This window comes from Anser brachyrhynchus, assembly GCF_964034855.1.
Source record: "Anser brachyrhynchus genome assembly, chromosome: 1".
Taxonomy (NCBI): Eukaryota; Metazoa; Chordata; class Aves; order Anseriformes; family Anatidae; genus Anser; species Anser brachyrhynchus.
Genome location: NC_137694.1, coordinates 134,534,318 through 134,556,173, shown reverse-complemented (window position 1 = coordinate 134,556,173; position 21,856 = coordinate 134,534,318). Strand labels below are relative to the sequence as shown.

General features: G+C 40.9%; 1 protein-coding gene across 7 annotated transcripts in view; it reads left to right on the top strand.

The window, feature by feature from the left end:
* Nucleotides 1-21,856, top strand: part of TBL1X (transducin beta like 1 X-linked) — a 199,615-nt gene that overhangs the window by 158,605 nt on the left and 19,154 nt on the right. For all 7 annotated transcript variants that reach the window (XM_080577146.1, XM_080577141.1, XM_080577143.1 and 4 more), the window contains 4 exons: nucleotides 2,469-2,614; nucleotides 5,374-5,623; nucleotides 11,936-12,068; nucleotides 20,400-20,541. In XM_080577146.1, the coding sequence (XP_080433272.1) occupies nucleotides 2,469-2,614; nucleotides 5,374-5,623; nucleotides 11,936-12,068; nucleotides 20,400-20,541 (671 nt within the window). The remainder of the gene's footprint in view (nucleotides 1-2,468; nucleotides 2,615-5,373; nucleotides 5,624-11,935; nucleotides 12,069-20,399; nucleotides 20,542-21,856) is intronic.

Here is a 21,856-nt window from a genome sequence, read left to right as displayed (position 1 = left end):
GTCAAATGAAAGGATTCATTTCAATAACACATCTGGGTTTTGTGCTGAGAAGTCCCTTTTCCCACACGCAGTCAGGTGAGAGGTGTTGCTCTTCAGGGATGTGGCAACTGGCCGAAGAGGTTAGCTGTATGCAACATTAACCCGTCTGCTGGCAAAGATGTGACTTGAAATTAGATGTGACAGGAGCCAGCTAAAAGTCTGCAAGATACCAAATGTCCTAATGACAGGTACAAAGTAATAGTTAAAATTAATGCTGCTGTAGATCCACAGTAATGGCTTTCCACTTTCTTACCATGTGTGTGTTGTTGACCATTTTTCTGCTATCTGCCTTTTGATCAAATCAGAGACCATTTTACAAAATTCTGAGCTACCAACTCACAGATTAGCTACTGTCTCTTTTAGCAGTGAAATTCAGCGCTTCTGGACGACAGCTTAATTATCTGAGTCTTCTGCATTTTTAAGTAGATTGGCTGATTAATCCGTCATGCCTTTTAAGGTCCACTGCTTTTCAGGAAGGTATTATTACTGTTGTTGTTTAATTTAAATACACATAAATATACATTAAGCAGGATCTGTTTCCCTAATTCTGATTAGTAGCATGCCATATATTTAGATATACATAGAGATCTCGGTGTTCAGCCATCAAACCCTAGGTCTCCCTGACTCAGGCTGTGTATGCTCAATGCTTCATTTCTTTCTTGTTGTGGTACCCAGCAATGTGCTTAGGTGTTCTGCAGAACAAATAACAAGGCAAAAGCACTGTCCTGCAGATCTTACAGTCTATTTTGGATGCAGCAGGAGGTCCAGCAGCTCATAAACTAGACCACAAGACATAAAGAGCAAGACAGAGTAAGAGGGGTCCAGGGATTAGATGAATGATACTGCAGTTTTTCAGGTGTTTGTTTTTGTTTTTGTTTTCTTTCTTTTTTCCCTGTGCTTTGTTTTCATGCCTTGTAATCATTTGTAAGTCTGCTCATAGGTGGACCTGACACTTTCTAAAAGGTGTCCCCAAGCATCCCAAAAAACTGGGGGAGTACTAGGAGGGGGAAGCATGGTAGGGAAAGGAGAGGACAGAGGCTGTTACATGGAAGAGAAGAAAAACAGCGTCGAAATAAAAATGTGTAGGGGAAGAGAATCACGGAGAAATACGTACCTCAGTTTTCACGTGTGGGAGGCATTCTCTTTCTTTGGTTTTGCTGCCTGTGAGCGCAATTGATTTGGTTGCAAAAAGAGCCTTGAAAACAGTTTGAGAGAGGGAGAGAAAGCAATGCTGTGGAGCAAGCCCCAAATCCCGTCTGCCGGCCCACACACAATCGGACACTGCAGTGATACGGGGGAAATCCCTTAACGGACAAAACTATAAATGAAACTACTGTTGACAAGGGGAAGCGGCATAGCTATATTTAACGGAAGTATTTTCATTTGTGAGCTGCCTTCTTTTTCTTCTTTTTTTTTTTTTTTTTTTTCCTCTTGTCTGGTCGGTGGAGACTGCTGGGGCTCTTCCTGTTCGAGACAGTGCATGGGTGGTTTCCCCGATGCTTTTAATGTTAGATTAATGCTCTGGAGACAGCGTGGTGATAAATGGGTTCCTACAGTTATATCTACATCCTGTTCTCCCTTCCCCCCGCATCGCCTGCGCGCGGTCCGTCTGCGGCGCCTGCCTTCGGACGCTCAGGCTGGTCCTCGCAGCGATGACGGCGCAGCTCCCGAAAATTGGTCGCACTTCAAGACCGGTTACTTCTAGGCCAACAACAAAAATGAAATGGCGAAGAGAAAGAATTATGGTTGAAGGGAGGGCCGCCGAATTGGGCCGTCATCTGCTGTTTGACAGATCCCGATTAATTATGTTTGCTGTTACTGTTCACTTTCAGAAAACGGGTTTGCGGGAGAGGCCTTTCTGTTGCTGCGTGTTTTAATGGCAGCGCTCTGCATGTCGTGTTAGCAATAAATGTGGTGACCAGAGGATTTGAAACCTCTTCCCTTGCACAAGAGAGAGGCTCCCCTGTGTGAGCTGTGTCGGGGCCCTGATTTCGTACAGCCTGTGCGCTGACAGGGGTTTGAGTCTTTAGCTTCAGGAAGCACCGATACGAAAACGTAGAAAGGAAGATGAAGATCCGAGTCGTTTTTATTATTAGCTGGCCTTGCCCTTGCGGTGACTCATATTTTTTCATGTTTGTGTTTTGGTTTTCAGTCAGCCGGCTCTCCTCTCCTCCATGTGCGTTGCCATTTCCATGTGACGCCGCCTGCCCACGAGACGAGGCGTGCAGGGAGGGGGACAGGCGGTGGCGGCGGCGGGGGCACCAGGATGGCTCTCGTTAACCTCCGCGGTCGCCTGCAGCCCGCCCGCCTTCCCCCATTTATGCTGCAGCGTCTTTCTGATCTTGAGGCAGGATTATTTTTAGACCGTGAAGGTGTATCTGGCTGGTGCGTTCAGATTTCATGTCATGGCTTCCTTTTCCTGCTCTCAGGTTTCTCCCACTCGGCCTTCACGTTCGGTATCGAGAGCCACATCAGTCAGTCCAACATCAACGGAACACTAGTGCCACCTGCTGCACTCATCTCCATCCTCCAGAAGGGGCTCCAGTATGTGGAGGCTGAGATCAGCATCAACGAAGTAAGTATAAGTACCCCCACTGCTGCCACAGCCCCACACACCCATGCCTGGGGACCGCCGGTGTGGCCAACCAGCACACTGGAGCTCGCCCAGCGATGTCTCTCGACAGCCAAATGCACCAGCCACCCATCCTCAGTTTCTGTTGATTCGGTGCCCTTTTTTTACCTCAACCCTGTTCTGCCCCACCGCCGGCAGACTCTAAGACACATTACACAGTTTTCCGCTGTGGCATTGAGGCCCCCATTGCGTTGCTTAAACGGGTTTTGTGGTGTTCCAACTACCTAAGTCAGCAAGCCAGGGGTGTGCAGATTCCTGCAGCAAACAGGAAAATGTGTCTGCGTTTACAGCCTTGTGTTTTCTAGGTGACAGCAGAATTTGACAGGAAAAGCCCGCAGTGTTGCTTAAAACTTCAGTCCCTGACACCTATTAGAAGACAGTGCTGCTTGCATGCCGTGAGGAGCCTGACTAAAAATCCACTGGAGTCACTGGACATTTCTGATTTCAGTGACTTTGGCTCGGATCATGCAAAGACCAGGCAGCACCCCGCAACGGACATGCCAAAACAATAGTGTGCAAATTCTAACCCTGCCTGGGTCACTGGTTGTCTGTGTGGATTGTACGAGCAGCCACAGAGTGTCCTGTTCTCACTGAACTGCAAGGGGAAGCAAAGGGGGCATGTAGGAGAAGCCAGGTTTTTTGTCCTGACAACCTTAAAGGCACAATGCTTCAAGAGGGAGTGGAGCATGACAGATAAGCAAGTGCTGCCTTAGGAAATATTTACCACAGGTATTTGTCAGAGATCTGTAATAAATATTAATACATAAAAATACATGAAAAGCTATTGTTTTTTCCTCTATAGCTGAATGTAGAATGCAAACGACATGGGTGAGAACAAAGGAATGTAAAATAGAGAAAAAGCAGTGTTTATAATGTGTGGTTTGGAAACTCGTTTGTTTTTATCACTAACATTCTGTATAGTTTTCTTTTTATGACTTGATACCATGTTTAAGAGTTGTGTATGTATTGTTTTTAATTGGGGCAGTGACATTTGACATTCGTGCCAAGCTGCACTTTGATGCAGTTGTAATAACAAACCAGTGTGAGGAATCTGTCTCAATTTGCTACTACTTAACATTTTGCCCTGTGCCTGATATTAGAGCTGCACAGTTAGAAACTCTCACCAGGAAAAGCACCTATTAGTTCAGGTTGTACAAAAGGTATAAGGCCTTGCTCCTGTGAATTCGGCTTCAGAACTGGCCTCAGTTGAGAGAATGATTTAAAAATACATGTGTTGTCACACTTAATATTTATTTTGCTTTCGTAGGGGTTTGATTCTGTTCAAATTCATAGTTATAAGTACCGTACGGCAAAACAAAAGCCATTCTTTCTACAGTCTGCATGCCAATTAAGGCTACAAATCTACTTCTATGTGTATATTCCTTAAGAGTGGCGAGTAATCAGTGAGTTTATAAATTATGTGTACAAAATTGAAGTATTGTTTGTGATTTGTGAAAGGACAGTTATGGAAATATTCCAGTGAGCAATTTTACAGTTAAAAATGTAAGATGCCAAAATTCATTGGCAAACATTTTTTTTCTCATAGTGTAGCAAGGACTTGAGCCAGGATTCAAATAAATGGCTATAGAGACATTTGCATAAAAAATGTTGAGGAGAAAGAGAACTTACATTTGTCTTCTCTAATGACTCTTTCCTCTTTTTTCCTCCCCACAAGGAAACAAATATGTATTATTTTAACAATCTAATTGTAAGGGATAATTCAATGAGTAGTCCAACAGAAGCGGACTACTAAGCCAAACTGTTATTTTTTCTTATTAGTTATTGGTATCTTTTGAAAATGATATTGCTTCCCAGCTGCCTCATCTGTCCATATCCAAACCTTACATGCTGTTCCTAAAATCCAAATCTTTCACAGCTGAGTCTTGTTTATTTCAAACCATTAAATGGAGTTTGCAGAAGGTCAGTAAAATTCTGCAGTATAGAGCCTTCTAAAACATTTTTCCCATAATTATGATGACAGGAAAGTGAAAGCGAAGGAAATCTAAGTAGATACAGTAGTTGTTAACCTGAGCCTGCATTACGTCTTTAAAAGTAACCCTTAAAGGTTAACTCAATTGGTTGTTAAACCTGAAGCCTAATTTACAGAAATCAAAATGAGAGTTGTAACTGTTGTTAATGAAACTGGGGAAAACCAGGAAAAATGATGGCAAACAAGCCCTGTACAATCAGCTACAACTGGTGGTACTGGGCTGTTGAATGTGATGTAAGAAACCAGTGAATTTGCACATACTCTTGTTTTGTCTGAGACTTGTTATTCATCTACTGCTTCCAGTCATATGCCCCCTGCTAGTGCAGGAAGACAAACCGTGAACCAAGGCCTGTCTGGCTTTGTCATGGCTTTAGCCATTGCTCTTTTTGTTAAAATACTAAAGAAAGAGACACTTTCTGTCATTCAGACATTTTATTTTCATAGCATAATATTTTTGCTTCTGTAAAGAGTTCAGATGCCTGATTCTTCTATAAAATTCCAGTGAATTATCCCTTCACAGAGCAGATCTCTAAGTACCACCATTGTGGATCTGAGAGAGGGCTGCTCTGTAGTGGTGTGGCGCAGTTGGTTAGGTCAAAACGCAGCGTCTTCTCACAGCCTAGTTTTGTTCCTTTATAGCATTGCCTCTTTGCCAACCTCAGTGGTGAAGGTCCTAAACCTGCAATTTGACTTTGGCTCGTTTTCCCTGCAGGATGGTACAGTATTTGACGGCAGGCCAATAGAATCACTGTCTCTGATAGACGCGGTGATGCCTGATGTTGTACAGACCCGGCAGCAAGCATTCAGAGAGAAACTAGCTCAGCAACAAGCCAGTGCAGCGGCAGCAGCGGCAGCAACGGCAGCAACAGCGGGAGCGACGACGACTGCTGTTTCCCAGCAGAACACACCAAAGAACGGAGAAGCCACTGTGAATGGAGAGGAGAATGGGGCACATGCAATAAGTAAGGCAACCCCTGCAGCTGCTTTCCTCTGCTGGGGTAGATTTGATTTTGAATAACCCTCTTGTACTTAGTTGGTGTCTGTAAGGTGGTGAAACTCAGGGGAATTACTTCAGGAGGATGGGTTTTTTCTAGAAAGACTTCTGAGTGAACACCACGTTTTCTGTCACAATGCTGTGTTTTGCTGGTGCACTCTCGGAATCCAAAATCCTCAGATACCTTCAGAATTGCAAGTTGAATCCCGTGTCATCAAATGGAGCTGTATGCAGTTTCCTAGAAGCAGGCTACCTGGACTTTGTTAATATTAGCAGCTTTTCAGGTGCTTTTAGACATATGATAAGAGTTGGGACAAGCTGTAGCCGCAGTTGATCGTTTTGGCCAAGCTAGAGAGAGGTGGTTGAGAGTCTGGGACCTACAAGCCATATTTGTATAAATAAAGCAAGGCCAAAGCACAGCCTTGAGCACTAACTACCCTGTAATGATCCATAGCATTACTGGCATGGTCTTTGGCACAGATTAGCCTATCCTTTCTTGTACAGCATGGCCAAAAACAGGGTAGAGGCTTCTATGAGCCAAGGACCACTCCCAGCAGACAGTTTGGAAGCAGCCAACTTGCTTTTAAGGCACAGAGGAGAGACTTCCTTGCCTTTTTATTTCACAGCACATGCTTAGTCATCCGGTCTACTGCAGGAATCTAAGTGAAGGTCCTACCTTCCCTGGGCTTCCTTAGTCTATGGGAACAGTCAGTCCTCAAGAGCTCTGAATTCACCCTTGTTTTACTGGTGACAGACTGAGCTCATGTCCTAGATGTCTAGCATTAGGCGTATAAAACAAGGAGTGCACGTAGCTGTGGGTGTAGCTAAATCTCGATGGCTGTGCTAACATTGCGGAGCAGATGTGATTCATGGTTCTGGTTTCTGTGTGAAAGCCGTATTAGGGCACTGGGTAACATCTGAAATGAAACCTCCATGCATGATTTCCTTCAGAAAAAATTCTAGAGGAACGTGCCTGGCAGGTTTTGTAGGAAACCCCAAGAGTTCTTTGGCTTAGACAAATAACAGGTCAAGACTGCTGTCACGTAACAGATTTTCTTTGTTCTGCAGTGTAGATGCCTTTATCAGTCTCTGTCTTCTCTTCAACCTGAATAGATTCCTCTACGGGTCAGTGAGAAAAATGCTTTCAAACCAGGTTTTTCTTCAGAGAATTCCAGTTAGACGGGATGGTTTTCCCCAATAACACTGAAAGGATTTAAATTACATTTGGTTTTGAGAAAACATTTTTTTTAAAGTTCTGAAAAATTCCAAAATGCTACCTGTTTTTAGACTGTGAAATGTTAATGTTTTACTTGCAGCTGATCCTTTGTTTTGAAATTGAACTTATTTCATATACAAAGGGGTACAAACAGAAATGAAAGTACTTTTAAATGTATGAAGTGCTGAAATCTGTTTTTGTTGACCCTTTCCTTCAGCCCACTGGTAAAAAGTTTTTGGGAACGTTTTCCTGTCTCAGGACAGAAAACAAATTCTGAAGGCAGAAAACCAATTATCAGATCATCACAAATGCAGAACCTCTCAGACTTACTTCCTCTGATCTGAAGAAGCACACATGGTATTGGGTTAAAAAAAGGGGAGCCTTGCGGATCAGTTCAGATGTGTGACCGCACTGTAAACCTCAGTCTCTCAGATCTGCCATGTTATTATTAGAAATAATCATTCTCGCAGTGGTTTTTAATAGGAGTTTCACACACATTTGCAGACCTTTCTTGGAGTAACGAGGAGGAGAAGTCCCATATGACTTCGTGTCATCTAAGAGCTCTGTCTGGAGCAAGATGCAAGAGCATGACGTGGGTGTTGTCCAGCAGTTTCACAGAGGCAGGATCCATGTCAGCCAATGAGACCGGCCACCCGACTGCAAATTTCAAAGCACCGATGTGGCTAAGGAGCCTGCCTGGCAGACAAGTTAACAGAGCAGTGGCAGTGGGAAGACGAAAGGCCCTTGAGAAGTAGCTGGCCAGGTGGCACGTCTTGTTGGCAGCTGCTGTTGTGCCACCTGGTCATCGTGGGCAAAGAGGTGAGGTCTGCAGTTTATGGAGAAGGAGGCTTTGGAGAGAAGCTGCTGAGAAATCCAGGGACAGCTGACTCTCTGATCTGCGTCTCCCTTTCCTTGGGAGGACCGTAACCTTTCTGTCTGAGTCATTCAGAGGATGTCAGCGAGGTGGTGTAGCACAGCTGCAGACTGAGGATTATGCATGGGAGATGCGTACAGAGCTGCACAACTGACGTTCTCACCTTTGAGCAGACCTGTGCAAATAAACTGCAAGAGATCTTCCTCAGTGATGATCAGAAACCACTAGAAATAAGGACTAACAGATCTAGCTGGCATAGATCTGTTTATTGCATAGGTCTGATTAGTGATCTTACAGTTATATTTCCTTCTTTTATGGTAAAGTTAAAAAAATATAATTATGTTAATGATTTAACAAAGAGGTAATGCCCTTCCGTTTTATTGCTTATGCATGGCAAACTGTATATCCAGCCTTACCTTATCCTTTATCACTGTGTTTAGGAAGTCTGTTCAGTTTCAGATGTACTAAGATGAAAGATCTGGCAAGAGCTTAGGACAAAAGGTTTAGGATAGGTTCAGAAGAAGTTTAAGATGGGACATAAGACGGGTAAGGTGAAAGCTGGGAAGGTGGGAGACCTACTGGGTAGGAAAGACTGCTGATATGAAAGATGTGAGAGTCTTCCCAAACCTTAATTTCCACTGTTGCTGGATTCTGCAGAACTGGTATATACTGGGATGGGCCTGGGGAGTGTGCTGGTCCTTAGGCATAGTCTGGAAGTCACCCACGTCAACCTGTCATAAAAAGGTGGGGTCAGGGAGCAGGTGGAGGAGCTGTCTGGGAGGTTATCTTGTTTGCATTTATTCTGACATGGAGTTCTCCTTGACACTGCAAGTCTTCCAAAAAAAGCTTTAATATATTTAATATAATATATTTTTATGTATTATAAGTAATACGATAGGTTCGTTTGATTTAAGAAAGGGAGAGACAGGAAAAATCTTATACTAACAACACTTTGAGATGCAGATTTTTTTAAAAAAAGAAAAAAATAGATAAAATTGCTACCCTCTTATGCTGCTTCCTGAATAATGTTTTCAGTTTTGAGTCACTTTAAAAATTAGTTTAAAAAAAAAAAAGGCATGTAGAAATGGAGCCAAACTTTGGATTGTTTTCCAACTCAAATATTTCTTACTGTCGTTTGTTTCATTATATTTGCAAGGATTGGCTTGGGTTTAAGAAAAATAAAGCTGTGGAAAAAAGATCGAACCCAGTTCCTTTATTGTAACTACAGCCATAAAGAACAACATCAGTGAATGGCCTGTCAAAGATTTAAGTCAAAAAACATTTCCTGAGAAAAGTCAGGGTTAGCCCTGGTAAGATCTTAAAAATACATATTATTTTTTTCATTTGCTGGAAAAAAGAGTTGGAATCACTCATTGGTGTGTTAAAATTACATTTAAAGAAAAAAATCATAACTTGGGGGGGGGTGTAACTTTTAATTTCCAGTGGTTTTATATTTTTAATATGTTTGAGGAAAAGCATGAAAATATAATGAAGTCTCAACCAAAGATCCTCTGGCCTTTAGAAAATAGTCTGTATTAACATTTAAGCACAGTTCTGCAATATGTGACCCACAGGCTATGCTTTTCACCTGTGAAGATCCGTTGCACTCGGTACAACTTCATCATATCAGTTTTGTATTGCCAGTGTCTATAAAAATCTGAAAAGAGCCTGAAGCAGTATCCCAGAAATAAGAAGCATCCTGTTTATTCAGTGGGGTATTTTAAGTGTTGTGCTTAAGACTAACCCTGTAAATATAAATGTTACTTAACATCAGTATTTAATTACTGATGAAAACAGGAAGTAATTGCAAACAATTACTGAAAGACTTCTCATTTTTCCCTCTTTCTCCTGATCCATTAAAGCTATGGTGTCAAAATCGGTAGTAGAAAATAATACGAAATAATTGTGCAGGTATTTCATTGCTCCCTAAGGCCAGTCAGTCTTGCATGTACTAATGCAGGTATCAGCTGATCAAGGATCGAGGTTTCTTTTCCATAGCACAACTTTGTTGTTTTTTTTGTTTTTTTTTTTCACCGTAATTAATGACATTCAAAGTGTCTGTGTAGGTTCCTCCATCTGGCCATGTACAAACAGAAAATACTTCTAAGTATCAGATGGCCTTGCTCTGATAGCACCTCATAGCTCTAGGACCTTGGAGTAACGCTGCTTCCAAGCCGTCATTTGGTTTTGTTCAAGAGTGAAAAGCAGATCTGCCTTTAGAGACAGGCAGGTAACAGGAGGATCGTATGTGGTAAGAGTAGCGTCTCATTTAAATTTTTCAAATTAAAACACTTGGAAGATCTTACTTCTTGATTTAGCCTGAGCTTCCAACTCACACTGTGAACAAGACACACATGAATACATAATAGTTACCATGCTGCTGTTTCTCTCATCAAAGTGTGCTTTGAACCTGGTGATTTTTCATTGCGGTGAGACAGAGGAGGAGTTCTAGGCTCGTATCTTCTGGTCGGCTTGAAGAGTGCCTTGCTCTTTACTGCCCTGATTATTCAGAACGTCATCAGAGTTCCCAGCTGCAAATGTCAGGTTAGATCTCGAGTACTAGTATATCCTGACAGTATTAATTTTAATACAGGGAGTTATCAAGGACAATGCTTAATGCAGGGACTCAGCATAGGTGTAGGTTTTGTGAATAGGCATTTGTAATTTAATTTGTAATTTTGTAATAGCATTTGTGAATGTGCTAGTTTGTTTAGTTTAGCTAGAATGTTTAGTTTTATGCAACAAGTCCATAGGTAATAAATATCGTTGTAAGTACAGGTATGTTGAATTAGGAATGTGAACTGTGAAACTACTGTTGTTTTCTGATTTTAATACTCAGTGCTATGAAACTCATTGAGTTATTTGTGAATCTGTGGCATAGCTATGGCACAGACACGGTTAATAGGGTACCTACCCAAATACGCAGTGGTACATATACGAGTCAGCATAAATTAGAGCAAATCATCATTCGAAAGCATGGGTAAGGGTAGAAATCTGGAGATCTTCCTTCTGATGGCAGTTGTGTAGCATCACAGTCTGTTTTGCCAGTCAGTGGGCAATAGCTCAACAGAGCATGAGTATCAGGACAGATGGCTGATTCTAAATGCCATAAACATGTGGCAATAAAGGAGCATAATTATTCTACTTGTGAACCTATGGATCTCCATATGTGATTAAAGAATGACTAACGAAAAGACTTAACCCGGAATGAGAACTTGGATTTTGATCAATCAGAGCAGATCAGCTGGCCGAGGCATCGATTAGATAACACGAGGCTGCCTCTCTGACAGCCTGCCAGCCGTCTGCTCTTGGATGTGCTTTCTGTGAAATGGGCTGCACTTCTGTACGTAACATCTGCCCGTTGTTCCGCTGCCTTATCTGCCCTTGACTGGTGTCTCGTTCACGAGGACAGTAATCTTGTGTTGCTTCCAGGAGGCGTCGTTTGAGCTGAGTGATGAACATTTATACTGAAGCAATGAAAATCTGGAGTGACAACATTGTTTACGATGCGAATTGGAATGAAATGTTGCCACTAAGAGAAATTCATCGTTTAAAATTCACTTCTTTTTTCCTTAAGGAAACAAAAGAGCTTTATAGAAGCAAAGTTGCTTATACCGTAGTCTAAACAACCCCAGAATTACAGCATGCACGTTACGTATATCTGTGCATCAGTTGGTCCCCTACATTTGGTCCCCTTCTTAAGGAGATCACTGACCGTTTCCCTGCTGTGCTCAGGGCATGAGACCCTTACTTGATAAATCCTTCATCTGTGAGTAGCCCCACATACTTCTAACTGGACACTGTCTAAGAAAAAGAATATATTGCATGCTGCTTTTTTAGAAGAACAGCATAAAGCTTTTCTCAACTGTATCAATCTCAAGCTTTAATAAATCTATCAGCTGATTTTAATGAAGCCAGCTTCAAGAAGAACTATACGGAAATAAATGCTACCTATTTAAAGCTACATTCATTTATACAGAATATCTTCAAAAGCTCTAGATTTTGATAAAATATCATAACTTTGAATCACCTTAGGGAAGAAAATAGAATAATAGGGTCAGTGACACGACACAGAACATTGTTTGTAGCGTATATGTTGCTTTAAGTTCTAGGCCACAGGTAGCCAGCTGTTTTTAATGCAGACCTAACAGCATCTTACGAATTACTTATTCTGATATATCTCCTTACAGATAATCATTCAAAGCCAATGGAAATTGACGGGGATGTTGAAATTCCTCCTAACAAAGCAACAGTCCTTCGGGGCCATGAATCAGAGGTGTTCATCTGTGCCTGGAACCCTGTCAGTGACCTGCTAGCATCTGGGTAAGACCATGACTGAAACCAGCTGCTGCAATTAGAGTCTATTTAGAGATGCAAGAACTTGAGAGCATATAGTAGAGGTTAATCAGTAATCTCTCTGCTGTTTTTCCAGCCTGCAACTGTTTTTTTCAGCAGTACTGTACCTATGTAGGAGTTAAGTAATTATAAGGTGACGCAGAATATGAAGCATTTGCACATTTAAGACGTGTGCTCTGTGGCCCTGAATACACATTAACAAATTTTAAAGGTTTTTAAAATAACTGGATAATTCTCAGAGTATTAGAAGTTCATGCAATCTGCTCCTGCTCTTCTGAGTTAATGGTGCGCATTGGGGTCTCAGAAAGCCTTTGCCATCCAAATTCTCTTTTAGAAAGTATAGAGACTAAAGCAGAGTTCTCCTTTGCTGTGTCTGCATTAGCATGGTACAGCACAAATTAGAGTAGGTCTGGAAAGCAGGACTATTGCGTGAGGGCCTTATGTCACCACTGTTTGTATTGGAGTGGGGTGCTTCAGATTGGACCTGGTTATGTCTGATAAACTAATCATTAAGAAATGGTTTGAGGGCATATTTTGGCTCAATTTCATTGAAAAATAGTCTTATTTGTGTTCTCTGGTGCTGCTCAGCCATGACAACCAAAGCGTGCTAAGTAGGACAATCAGCAGACTGACTTAGAAAAAACGCTTTCGATCCAAACTTAAATGCTAATGTAAACATAGTCTGAGAGCTGTGCTCAGTGTTGGAACCTGTGTTTGTCCATACTTAAAATTAAAACCTTAAAATGAAGGCAAAATTTAAATGGTCTAACTGAGAACATGTAGGAAAGCTGATACAAGTTAGAGGAAAGGAATGGGTCTTCATCATTCAAAGTTATCACAACACATTTCTTACAAGGAAAGGGAAAGTCTTTTTTTTTTTCCCTTTTTGCAAGATCATTTTTGCAAGGCTTATGATATCTTCGTCCACTTAATGCATGAAACTAAAAAATTAGAATGCAAACGGGAATTCAAGGCTCCAGCCTTGAAATACATAGAGAAAAAGCATAATGCACAAAAAAACATAATGCACAAAAAGCATAATGAATTAGCAGAAATAAATATATTGGAGAAATAGCACAAGGTCTCTAACAGAGTTTCCAAAGAATGATTTCAGATGACAAACAGGATTTTTCAAAAACAGAATCTTTCTGAATATAATTTATTTCTGGAATGTCCAGGCCTAATATAACTTTTTAACATTTGTAATACTAGGTATCTTCATGTATTCATTTTAAGTGGGCACAGAAGCAGAATTTGCAAAAAGTGTATGTAGGGGTTTTGGGTGAACTACGTGGGTTTTCAGCTCTTTTTTTTCCATAGGCTTGCTGAGTCTTCTGATCTGTTATAGTCTGTGGATGATACCATGATACAGACGAGAGCAGTAATAGCAGCCATGCTCCTGTGCCATGCACTTGCTGTATTTTCTGCTAACCTTATTCTTCTACCCACTCAATCTTCTAGTATCTCAAGCAGTATTATTAGGCAGTATTACTTATCCCTAGCAAAGATCCAAGCCGAAGTATTATTATTATTATTAACAAGGGAACTTCTGATCATTAAGATCACTCTTCTACTAAAACAGGTCAGCATAAAACAGTTACTTCACACAGATCGTCCTCTTCCCAGCATATAGTTGAATGAGCCATAAAATTAGATTTATGTCATGTATAAATAAATAAAAATTAGGATTGATGAATGTGGTAGAACTGCAGCATATTCCATAATTGTTCTGGCCCAAATCTGAGAGGTTGTTTTCAAGGGAAAAAAATGAATTAGGGGAAGGCAAAGAATCTGTGATGCTCATGAAATGTTAGGTCCTGTGTAATGACTTGTAAATAATAAGTGATGCCGAATACTCTAACTTTAATACTCTAACTTTTCAATACATGTATGCCCAAATGCTTTAATTACCCATAGATAATGCTAAATCTTGACCTAATAGTGAAGGAAACATCAAAAATGAAGATGCAATTATTTACATAACCCCATTAAATTGTTTTCATGGTTCGTTCTTATTAAACATGAAAATCTAGAGAAGTTTCATAGAATCTAGGAGAGATTTTCAGTAGCAGGGGCAAACTTAGAAGTTTCATGGGCCATCTTGAGGGCTGTTGTCCTTCTTAGTACTTTATTTAGGATCATTCAAATGGAGGCACTGTATTTGTTGATACAATAGATCTCCTTTAGCCAAGTCATCCTAAACAACATGCCTTATAATAGTAAACATATCCATTGTGGTATTTATTTGAATTTTATGGAAAACAGCCTTCAGATGATCCATTAGCACAACCACATTATCTAAGGAAAAATCCATGGGGAGAAAGAATACCATACAGAATTATTCTTTAGGGACACCTGGTGGCGCCTGAGATGAAGTGAAGAATGCTGCTTTATTCTGGAGAATACCTGCGCAGCTGAAGTTAGGCATCTACTCAAGTGCTCTGTTCCTCTGCAGGTACCTACATCTCTCAACTCATTATATAGGGAGTTAAGACTCCTCAGCATAGGTGCTCAGACCTCATCTATTGGCTTTGGCATTGGTAACTACTTCCTGGTATCCAGCTCACTGTCTTTGCCAGTGCTTGCCATGCTGTATTGACAGGGTCTGTAGTTCATGGTCCTTGTATGCAAAGTTTAAACTGGGACTGAGGAACCAGTGGGTGATGAATTCTGCTGCAGACTGCTAAGCACTAGTAGATGGATAAAGAGACGAGCACGGTGCAGTGATGTCTTACACAGTTTACCATAAAGCTGGAGGACAGTAATCAGCACCGTTAGTTATATTTTTAAGATAACGTCTCACTATCCCTTCAGTTAGGCTTTGCCATTCAGAGTAGTAGGTTTTTATTAATAAGCTTTGCTATTGATATTGGAAGCATATAAGTGCATGCATGGGCTGAAAGCACAGCCAGGTACTGTATCTCAAGCAGACTAATGGCAGTGCAATGAAAATGCAAATGACTTAGATTCATGTGCATCTTGATCAGATTTTAGCCTGCTCCTAAGAAACAAAGTGAATTCAGTTAGCCTTCAAATAATGCAGCGATGAGTGAGTGCCTTATGAAGCTTACACGACTGAAATAGCATGGATCGCACAGCAAAAAATGAAACTGAAGGAAGGGATTGGATTGATGATGCCATTGCACAAAGAAGTATTTGAGATGTCTGGTGTAATAGTAGTGCAGGTTATCATCTACAGGTAAACTATGTATTATGGCATCGGGTAAACAAGGCGGGAGAAATTCCCTAAGGTATACAGTATGCTGCAGATCTGTTTGTCCTTTACAAAGTAATGCTTCAAAAAATACAACTGCAGTTAGTCTGATGTGCAAAAAATGAATTGTTAGGTTCTATAATATCCATATTGTGCTGCCCAGTCCTTAGTTTTCTTCTGTTTTCTCATCTGCCTGATTGTACCCATCTGTTGTCTCCTTAAAAAAACACATATAAAACCCTAACTATTAAATAAGTGAAATAACGCATTTGTTCTGTTTATATACTGCCTAGCGCAATTGAATCTCAATTTGTGGCAAAGTGTTTTCTTCAAGCCCTGTTATACAAGTAATAAATCTAACAATTCGTGCCAGTTTAGAAAGCAACCTGATGTAATCTTCAAAGCACTAAAAGAATAATGCAGGTTCACGACCTAATCTGAAGCAAGCTGTGTTAAGGGGATTTGTTTGCAGAACAAATTATCCAAAATTAGAGCGTCGGTTTCCAGAGTTAGTGAGTACCCCACTGACAGAAAGGGAGTTGTATATTTGATGTTCCATCTACTCAATCACAATGACTTTTAAGGGTGTGAAGGGTAGCACAGGGACGTATATTTTCTGGACTTTGCAAAAGGCTATTTAAAAAATATATGTGGATACAGGAATTTCTCTGATCACAGTCAGAAAAATGTATTCTGCAACTGCTCTTCATCTTCCACCGCACCCATAACCCTTGAAGTGGAAGATGGAGGAGACTAGAGATACCAGTGAAGGCTATCAAAAGCATGGCTGTCACCAGATGCTTATGAGAAGAATGCTTAGATGTTACAAAGGGAAGCATTGTAATAGTGCAGTAAAGAACATACACGCAGTTTTTGTAAAAAGACTAATTACACCTTATGAAGGTAATCAACATTCTGAAATGAGTAATTGCATATAATGTTTTTGACTAGTTAAATATATATATATGTGTGTATATAATCTTGAGATATGGCCATCCCCACCCATAATTCCAATTTTGCTCTTAAAATCCAGGTGTCCTCCTCTTCAAAGACTGATCTCTTCCACGAAATATCTTTCAATTTCTATTTTGTAATGGAACGACTCGCACACGTTATTACAGATGGTTGTGTTCTGTGGGTGTTGCAGAAACTCATTACAGCTACGTCCACATTAGCAAACTAAACATGCCTGGGAATATTCCGAGGCACGGAGGCCAGCTGGCACGCAGCGGCCAGTGTCTGTGCTAGCAAACCGTCCTGGCTGCCAAACGGGGCGGCTGCCCACGGGCCGCACGCTGGGGCTGTCTCTGGTCTGTTCCCTACGGCCAGGAGTTACTCAGGGATGGGCAGGGCCCCGAGCGCAGCGATGCGCCCTGACGGCCCCGGCAGAGAGAGCCAACTCAAACAGGCCACGCTCTGGCCAGGGAGCAATCTGCCAGCCTGCTCGCATAGGTGATCATGGTCCAGTGACCCAGAATGTTCCTGAACATGTTTGGATTTCCCAGTATTGAAGTAGACTGTGAATGTCAAGGTTGCTGGAGCCTTGAATTTCAAAAGCTTTTCTAGTTGGATTTAAGATACTTCTGTCTGGACATTGAGGCAGTTTCCAAGATCACGCTCTGTTCTCTTACATCCGCCCATGCCCTTGCAGTAATTCTCGTGGCTGTGAAGCAGAAGAACCTGGCCTCATTCCCAAAACCCAGCAGTAGGTTTCTTGGCTTATCTTTGCTGACCTACACCGGCCTCTTTCAGACAGGGGAACTTTGTATCTTGCAGAGCTCTGCGTGCATCTTCGCTCTCCTTAGTCAGCATAAGAACTAGCCATAAAAGCTGTTGTCCATAAGATCTTTCGAGTAAGGCCGTATATGGCAGAAGCAGGAAAAGATGTCGCTGGGACATTTTCTGCCTTCATCTTGGGGTTTTACGTAATGCTTTGAGTTACTGTATTCCTCACATCAGCTGTTTAGGACCTGTTGTGAACTACCTCCTGAATAATCCTTTTGAATTACCAGTTTGAAGGAGTTGATTTCAACCCCCCCCTAGACAGTGCCAGGTGTTAATTCTGCTAACCATAAGTGCTTATTCATTAGCAGATGACTTTACTGGGGCCAATTTCTTTGTTGTATCAAATCCGTTAATGCAGATGGGTCAGCCATTAGGTGAGCTCTGTTTGAACAACCTGTTGCAGGGAGCAGTATCGCAGAATCAGCGGGACAGACGGTACGTCTTCCGATAAGGCTTAGGCACTTAACTTCTCCCTCTGGGTACCTCTGAGGCACTTCCCTCTCCTGACTCATTAGGAAACATAAGCACTTACTTTAAGAGACCTGTTTTATTAAGGAAACGTTAGGTGTATAAATGAGGAGGAGTTTCCTTCCCTTTATGCTTTTAATAATCTCTTTTAAAGCAAAATAAAAAATCCAACCTGTTTTAGCCAGAAGTGTTAAATACATGTTAGCAATACTGGCTATCAAAATTATTGTAATTATAAGACTGCACCTGAAGATTTGAAATACCAAGCTTCAACAATCATCTTTAAAATTTCTTTATACACTGCAGCTGTTTTAACCTCTCTGCTGGCTACTATGGAATAGGGATTTTATATGCCACAAATAAAATTCCGCAAGCATTCTTTCACCTTGATTCATGATTATACAAGGGCTGAAGGGCATGAAATAAAATTCCTTCAGAAGTAAGCCTTCCTAAAATTTGGCAGTACTGTTCCGTAGTGCAGAACAGTATACCCATTACTCAAGTGTTCATGACTCGCATGTTGGAATGAGCTGCTTTATCATGCAGATAGAAATGCTTCTGTGAGCTAAGGAGATTAAATATCTTTCTGAATTGTGCTTGAACTATGGTTCTCTAATAAGGCAGGGTTCACTGAATCATTCAACAGAAATCAGAATACTTTCCAGAATAGAGAATACTCTTTTTTTTTCCCCGGCAACAAAGGGGAAGACACACAAATACCCCTGCCACACACTGGTAGGCTTATAAAGCCTCTCTGCAGGAACACATAATAGTTTATGTAGCCTTAGGAAGAAGAAAATGGAAAAACAAAATTAAAATACTGGAAAATAAGATTGCCCAAGCATAGCCAGAAAACTGACTAAATAAAACTGTTGAAAAACAAAGCATAACCCTTTTAGAACTAGCAATAGGATATTGTGTTTGATAGCCAAGTGGCTGAGTATTTTATTCAGAGGGTCCAATAACAAACTGGATTATTACAGTAAGGGCAGAACTGGCCCAGAGTCTTAGTAGTGGAGAAGCCAGCACTGAAGCAATTTCCTACTTAGCATGTTAACCAGTAACCCCAGTCTATGAAAGACTTATGTTCCCACTATTGTGAATTACCACAACTAAAAATGTTCCTTATTTTCTGAGCCTTATGATTAACTTCACTGATTTTCTAGCCAGTAAGTGCGAAATTGGTGTTCAGTTTTCTAAACCTTTGAAGAAGTTGTGTTACAATCCTAGCTCTGTATGATGACAAAAATTGCATCGATTCAAATTGTTTCTTAATCACTAATGGGAAAGATGGGTGCCAACAATTGAAGAATGGCTGTATAGCAGAAGCTTGTGGGTAGCCTGCCAAAGCCCTGGCCAGCCATCACATCTCAGCTTGACACAGAGGGTTCAGAGGAGAGAGGGGGCACATTCCCCAGGTGTGCCATGACCCAACAGACCGCAGAGCCACCGATACAGGCAGAGAAGTTTTTTCTTTTATGGTTGAACTATCGATCACGTAAAACATGGCTAAATTATTGATACAATAATGCACAAAGATCAGTCCAGTTGGATGCTCTGTCGGTCAATATTTGCACTTGAAAAGTATGAAGTGTTTAAAATTTGCTTGGTACTTCTAGTATAAATAATTAAAATGTTTTATTAGTAGACCAGAAGAAAATTTAAAATTCTCTTGCGATAGATTTCTTTTTCAGTAATACACGAGTTATCAAAGCAAAAATGGATCTCATGTTTTTAGTTTTCAAGGAAATACTTTTTCTCTTTGCTCATCTTTGGGAAAGGAAGTTTTAGTCGTTACTTGAAAAAAAAGGAAAAGCTAACACATCAGATGTATCAACAATAAAATTTAATGTTGGCTGTATGAATTGTAGGAAATAGAGATCCCAATGCTGCTCCAAGCTTCTGCTTGCTGAATGTAAATGAAAATTACATTCTGGACAAAACAAGCAATCTATCTTACTTGATTGTTTTGGTTGTTGTTGTTGTTATCGATTGTTTAAAAAGAGAGGGGCAGGGAGAAGCAAGAGACAAATCCCAGTAAACTAGAAAACAATATCTTCCACCTTGCTGTAAATTGATTTCTGACCTCAGAGACATTTTTCATTGGAAGAAAGATTTATGCAAAGTGAAAACAAATATATAATTTATAAGCAGATTATGAGAAGCTTCTCACTTCCTCTTCACATTTTCTAGACAAAATCGGGGTTTCAGTCTTCCTAGAAAATAGTCTGTCTATGAAGCAGGTTAAAATCCTCCGTCAGGACCAGGGGGCAGGCAGTGCAGCACCTCTGTCACACTGCTTGTGGTCCCCTTCCCCATGACGGTTGCTGGGTGACGCTCTGCGCCTGTGCGGGTGGTGATGCTGCAGGTCCCATCGCGCTGTCCTCAGAGCACTCTGCCACCCTGGGGAACAGCAGGGGCTCTGCGAGCCAGTAGGAGTTCACGTGTCTGTGCACCCCTTTCGTGGGAGGCATGTGGACACAGCCTTTGTGTTTCTGTCTTAATGTTCACTAAGTTCCCCGAGACCATCTCGGTCATGGCAATGTGTATGAAGTGCAAAATGTAGGGAGCAGGCAAACGTACGACTTTTTTGAATAAAGCAAATTATGTTATGTTGTGGATTCGGATGATAGGTGTAACTTAATTATGTTTTAGCCTTCAAAAATTTTTCTTGCAGGTATGGGGAGTGCAGGAAGGTCAGAATTGGAGAGGAAAGTTGCATTTGAAATTCTGTGACGTTATCTCAGATAGAAACAGAAACAGAGGTTTTTACTTTGTTTGCTGGGTCGCCACCAGGAGAAGTTTTCATCTCTGCATGATTGCTTTTATAGATCTGGAGACTCAACGGCCAGAATATGGAATCTCAATGAGAACAGCAACAGTGGTTCCACTCAACTAGTTTTGAGGCACTGCATAAGAGAAGGAGGACATGATGTCCCCAGCAATAAGGATGTGACTTCATTGGACTGGAATGTAAGCTAGCTTCTAAGACTGTGCATGTTTTTTAACTGTCTAAATTTAATTCAGAGGCAATTACAGCTGCTGCTCCATATCTTTTATATCTGAGATGACCGGAACCTCTGTCCTAACCTACTGACCTCTTGTTTCAGATACCCATAATAGACTGAACTTTCCCCTACATGCTGTCATTTTCCAGTACTGCTGGCATCTTCAAGCTTAACGATGATGTATTTATATATCTATTTTTAGGAGCATGGGTAAAAATAAACTTAGCTGACTTTAAGAATGAAGATTAAATAAGCAATCTGTGTAGTAATGAAAGCTGATTAATAATGTATTTGCATCTCGTAGCTACTTTATTTTGGCATGCAAGGACATATAAGCACCAGTGAAGCTTTTTCTGAGATTGGACTGTCAAGATCCTCTCCCATTTAAATTATGTTGTGCATAACAAAATGTGCTCACATTATAGTCTGTCTTGGATGGAGCATGTGTAGTCATTCTCTTTTACCTGTCCACTTTCCAGGTGGAGCTCTCTTGCCTGATCCCTTGCTAACTTTCATCCGGCAAAATCTTTTATCTATCTTAGATAATACAGTCTTGCACAGGGATGACTGAAGTGAGCAGAGGAGACAAATATTGTTAATCCCCGATGTCTGGGCAGCGTCTTTGGGCAGCGTTAAGACTGCTTAATGTCTCCATTCTGTCACTGAACAGTGTAAAAGGAACTTAAAAAAACCTTGCAGAAACCTTAATTAATTTTGAGATCACTTTCATTCTGTCCATGTTGTTGATACTAGCACAGACAGAGCGATCACATTATTGTGGTTTCTTAGGAAAGCAGATTAAAAATTAAGTACCAGAAAGGATTCTCATCAGTTTCAGTTGCTGGACAGAGACCAAGATTTGATTAATCTTTACTGCAATATCATTGTCCTTCAGGTGAGCTAGGTGCTTCACAAAAGTGAAAGATAAGGCCACTGCACAAATCAGCTTCCCATATATATTGTTTATTTGACACGATGAAACAAGTTGATGAATAGTACAGAAAACATGGGTAAGTTAACAAAGCAAATAAAAATAAGGCCCAAGAATGTTTACTACTTGTTTCCTGTGTACATCACTGTGAAGAAAAATTGTCAGGAAGAAACGAATTGACTAGGAAGAGGAAAGATGAAAGACAAAGACAAGCAAAGGTGCAGAACAGTTAGGAGAAAAGTCAAAAAGGCATACTTTCTCTAGTAGTTCTATACCTTAACAATCTTCAGTGATCACTGATATTTTACTGCTATTGTGCTAGTACTTAATGTAGGGAAATGTTCCTAAT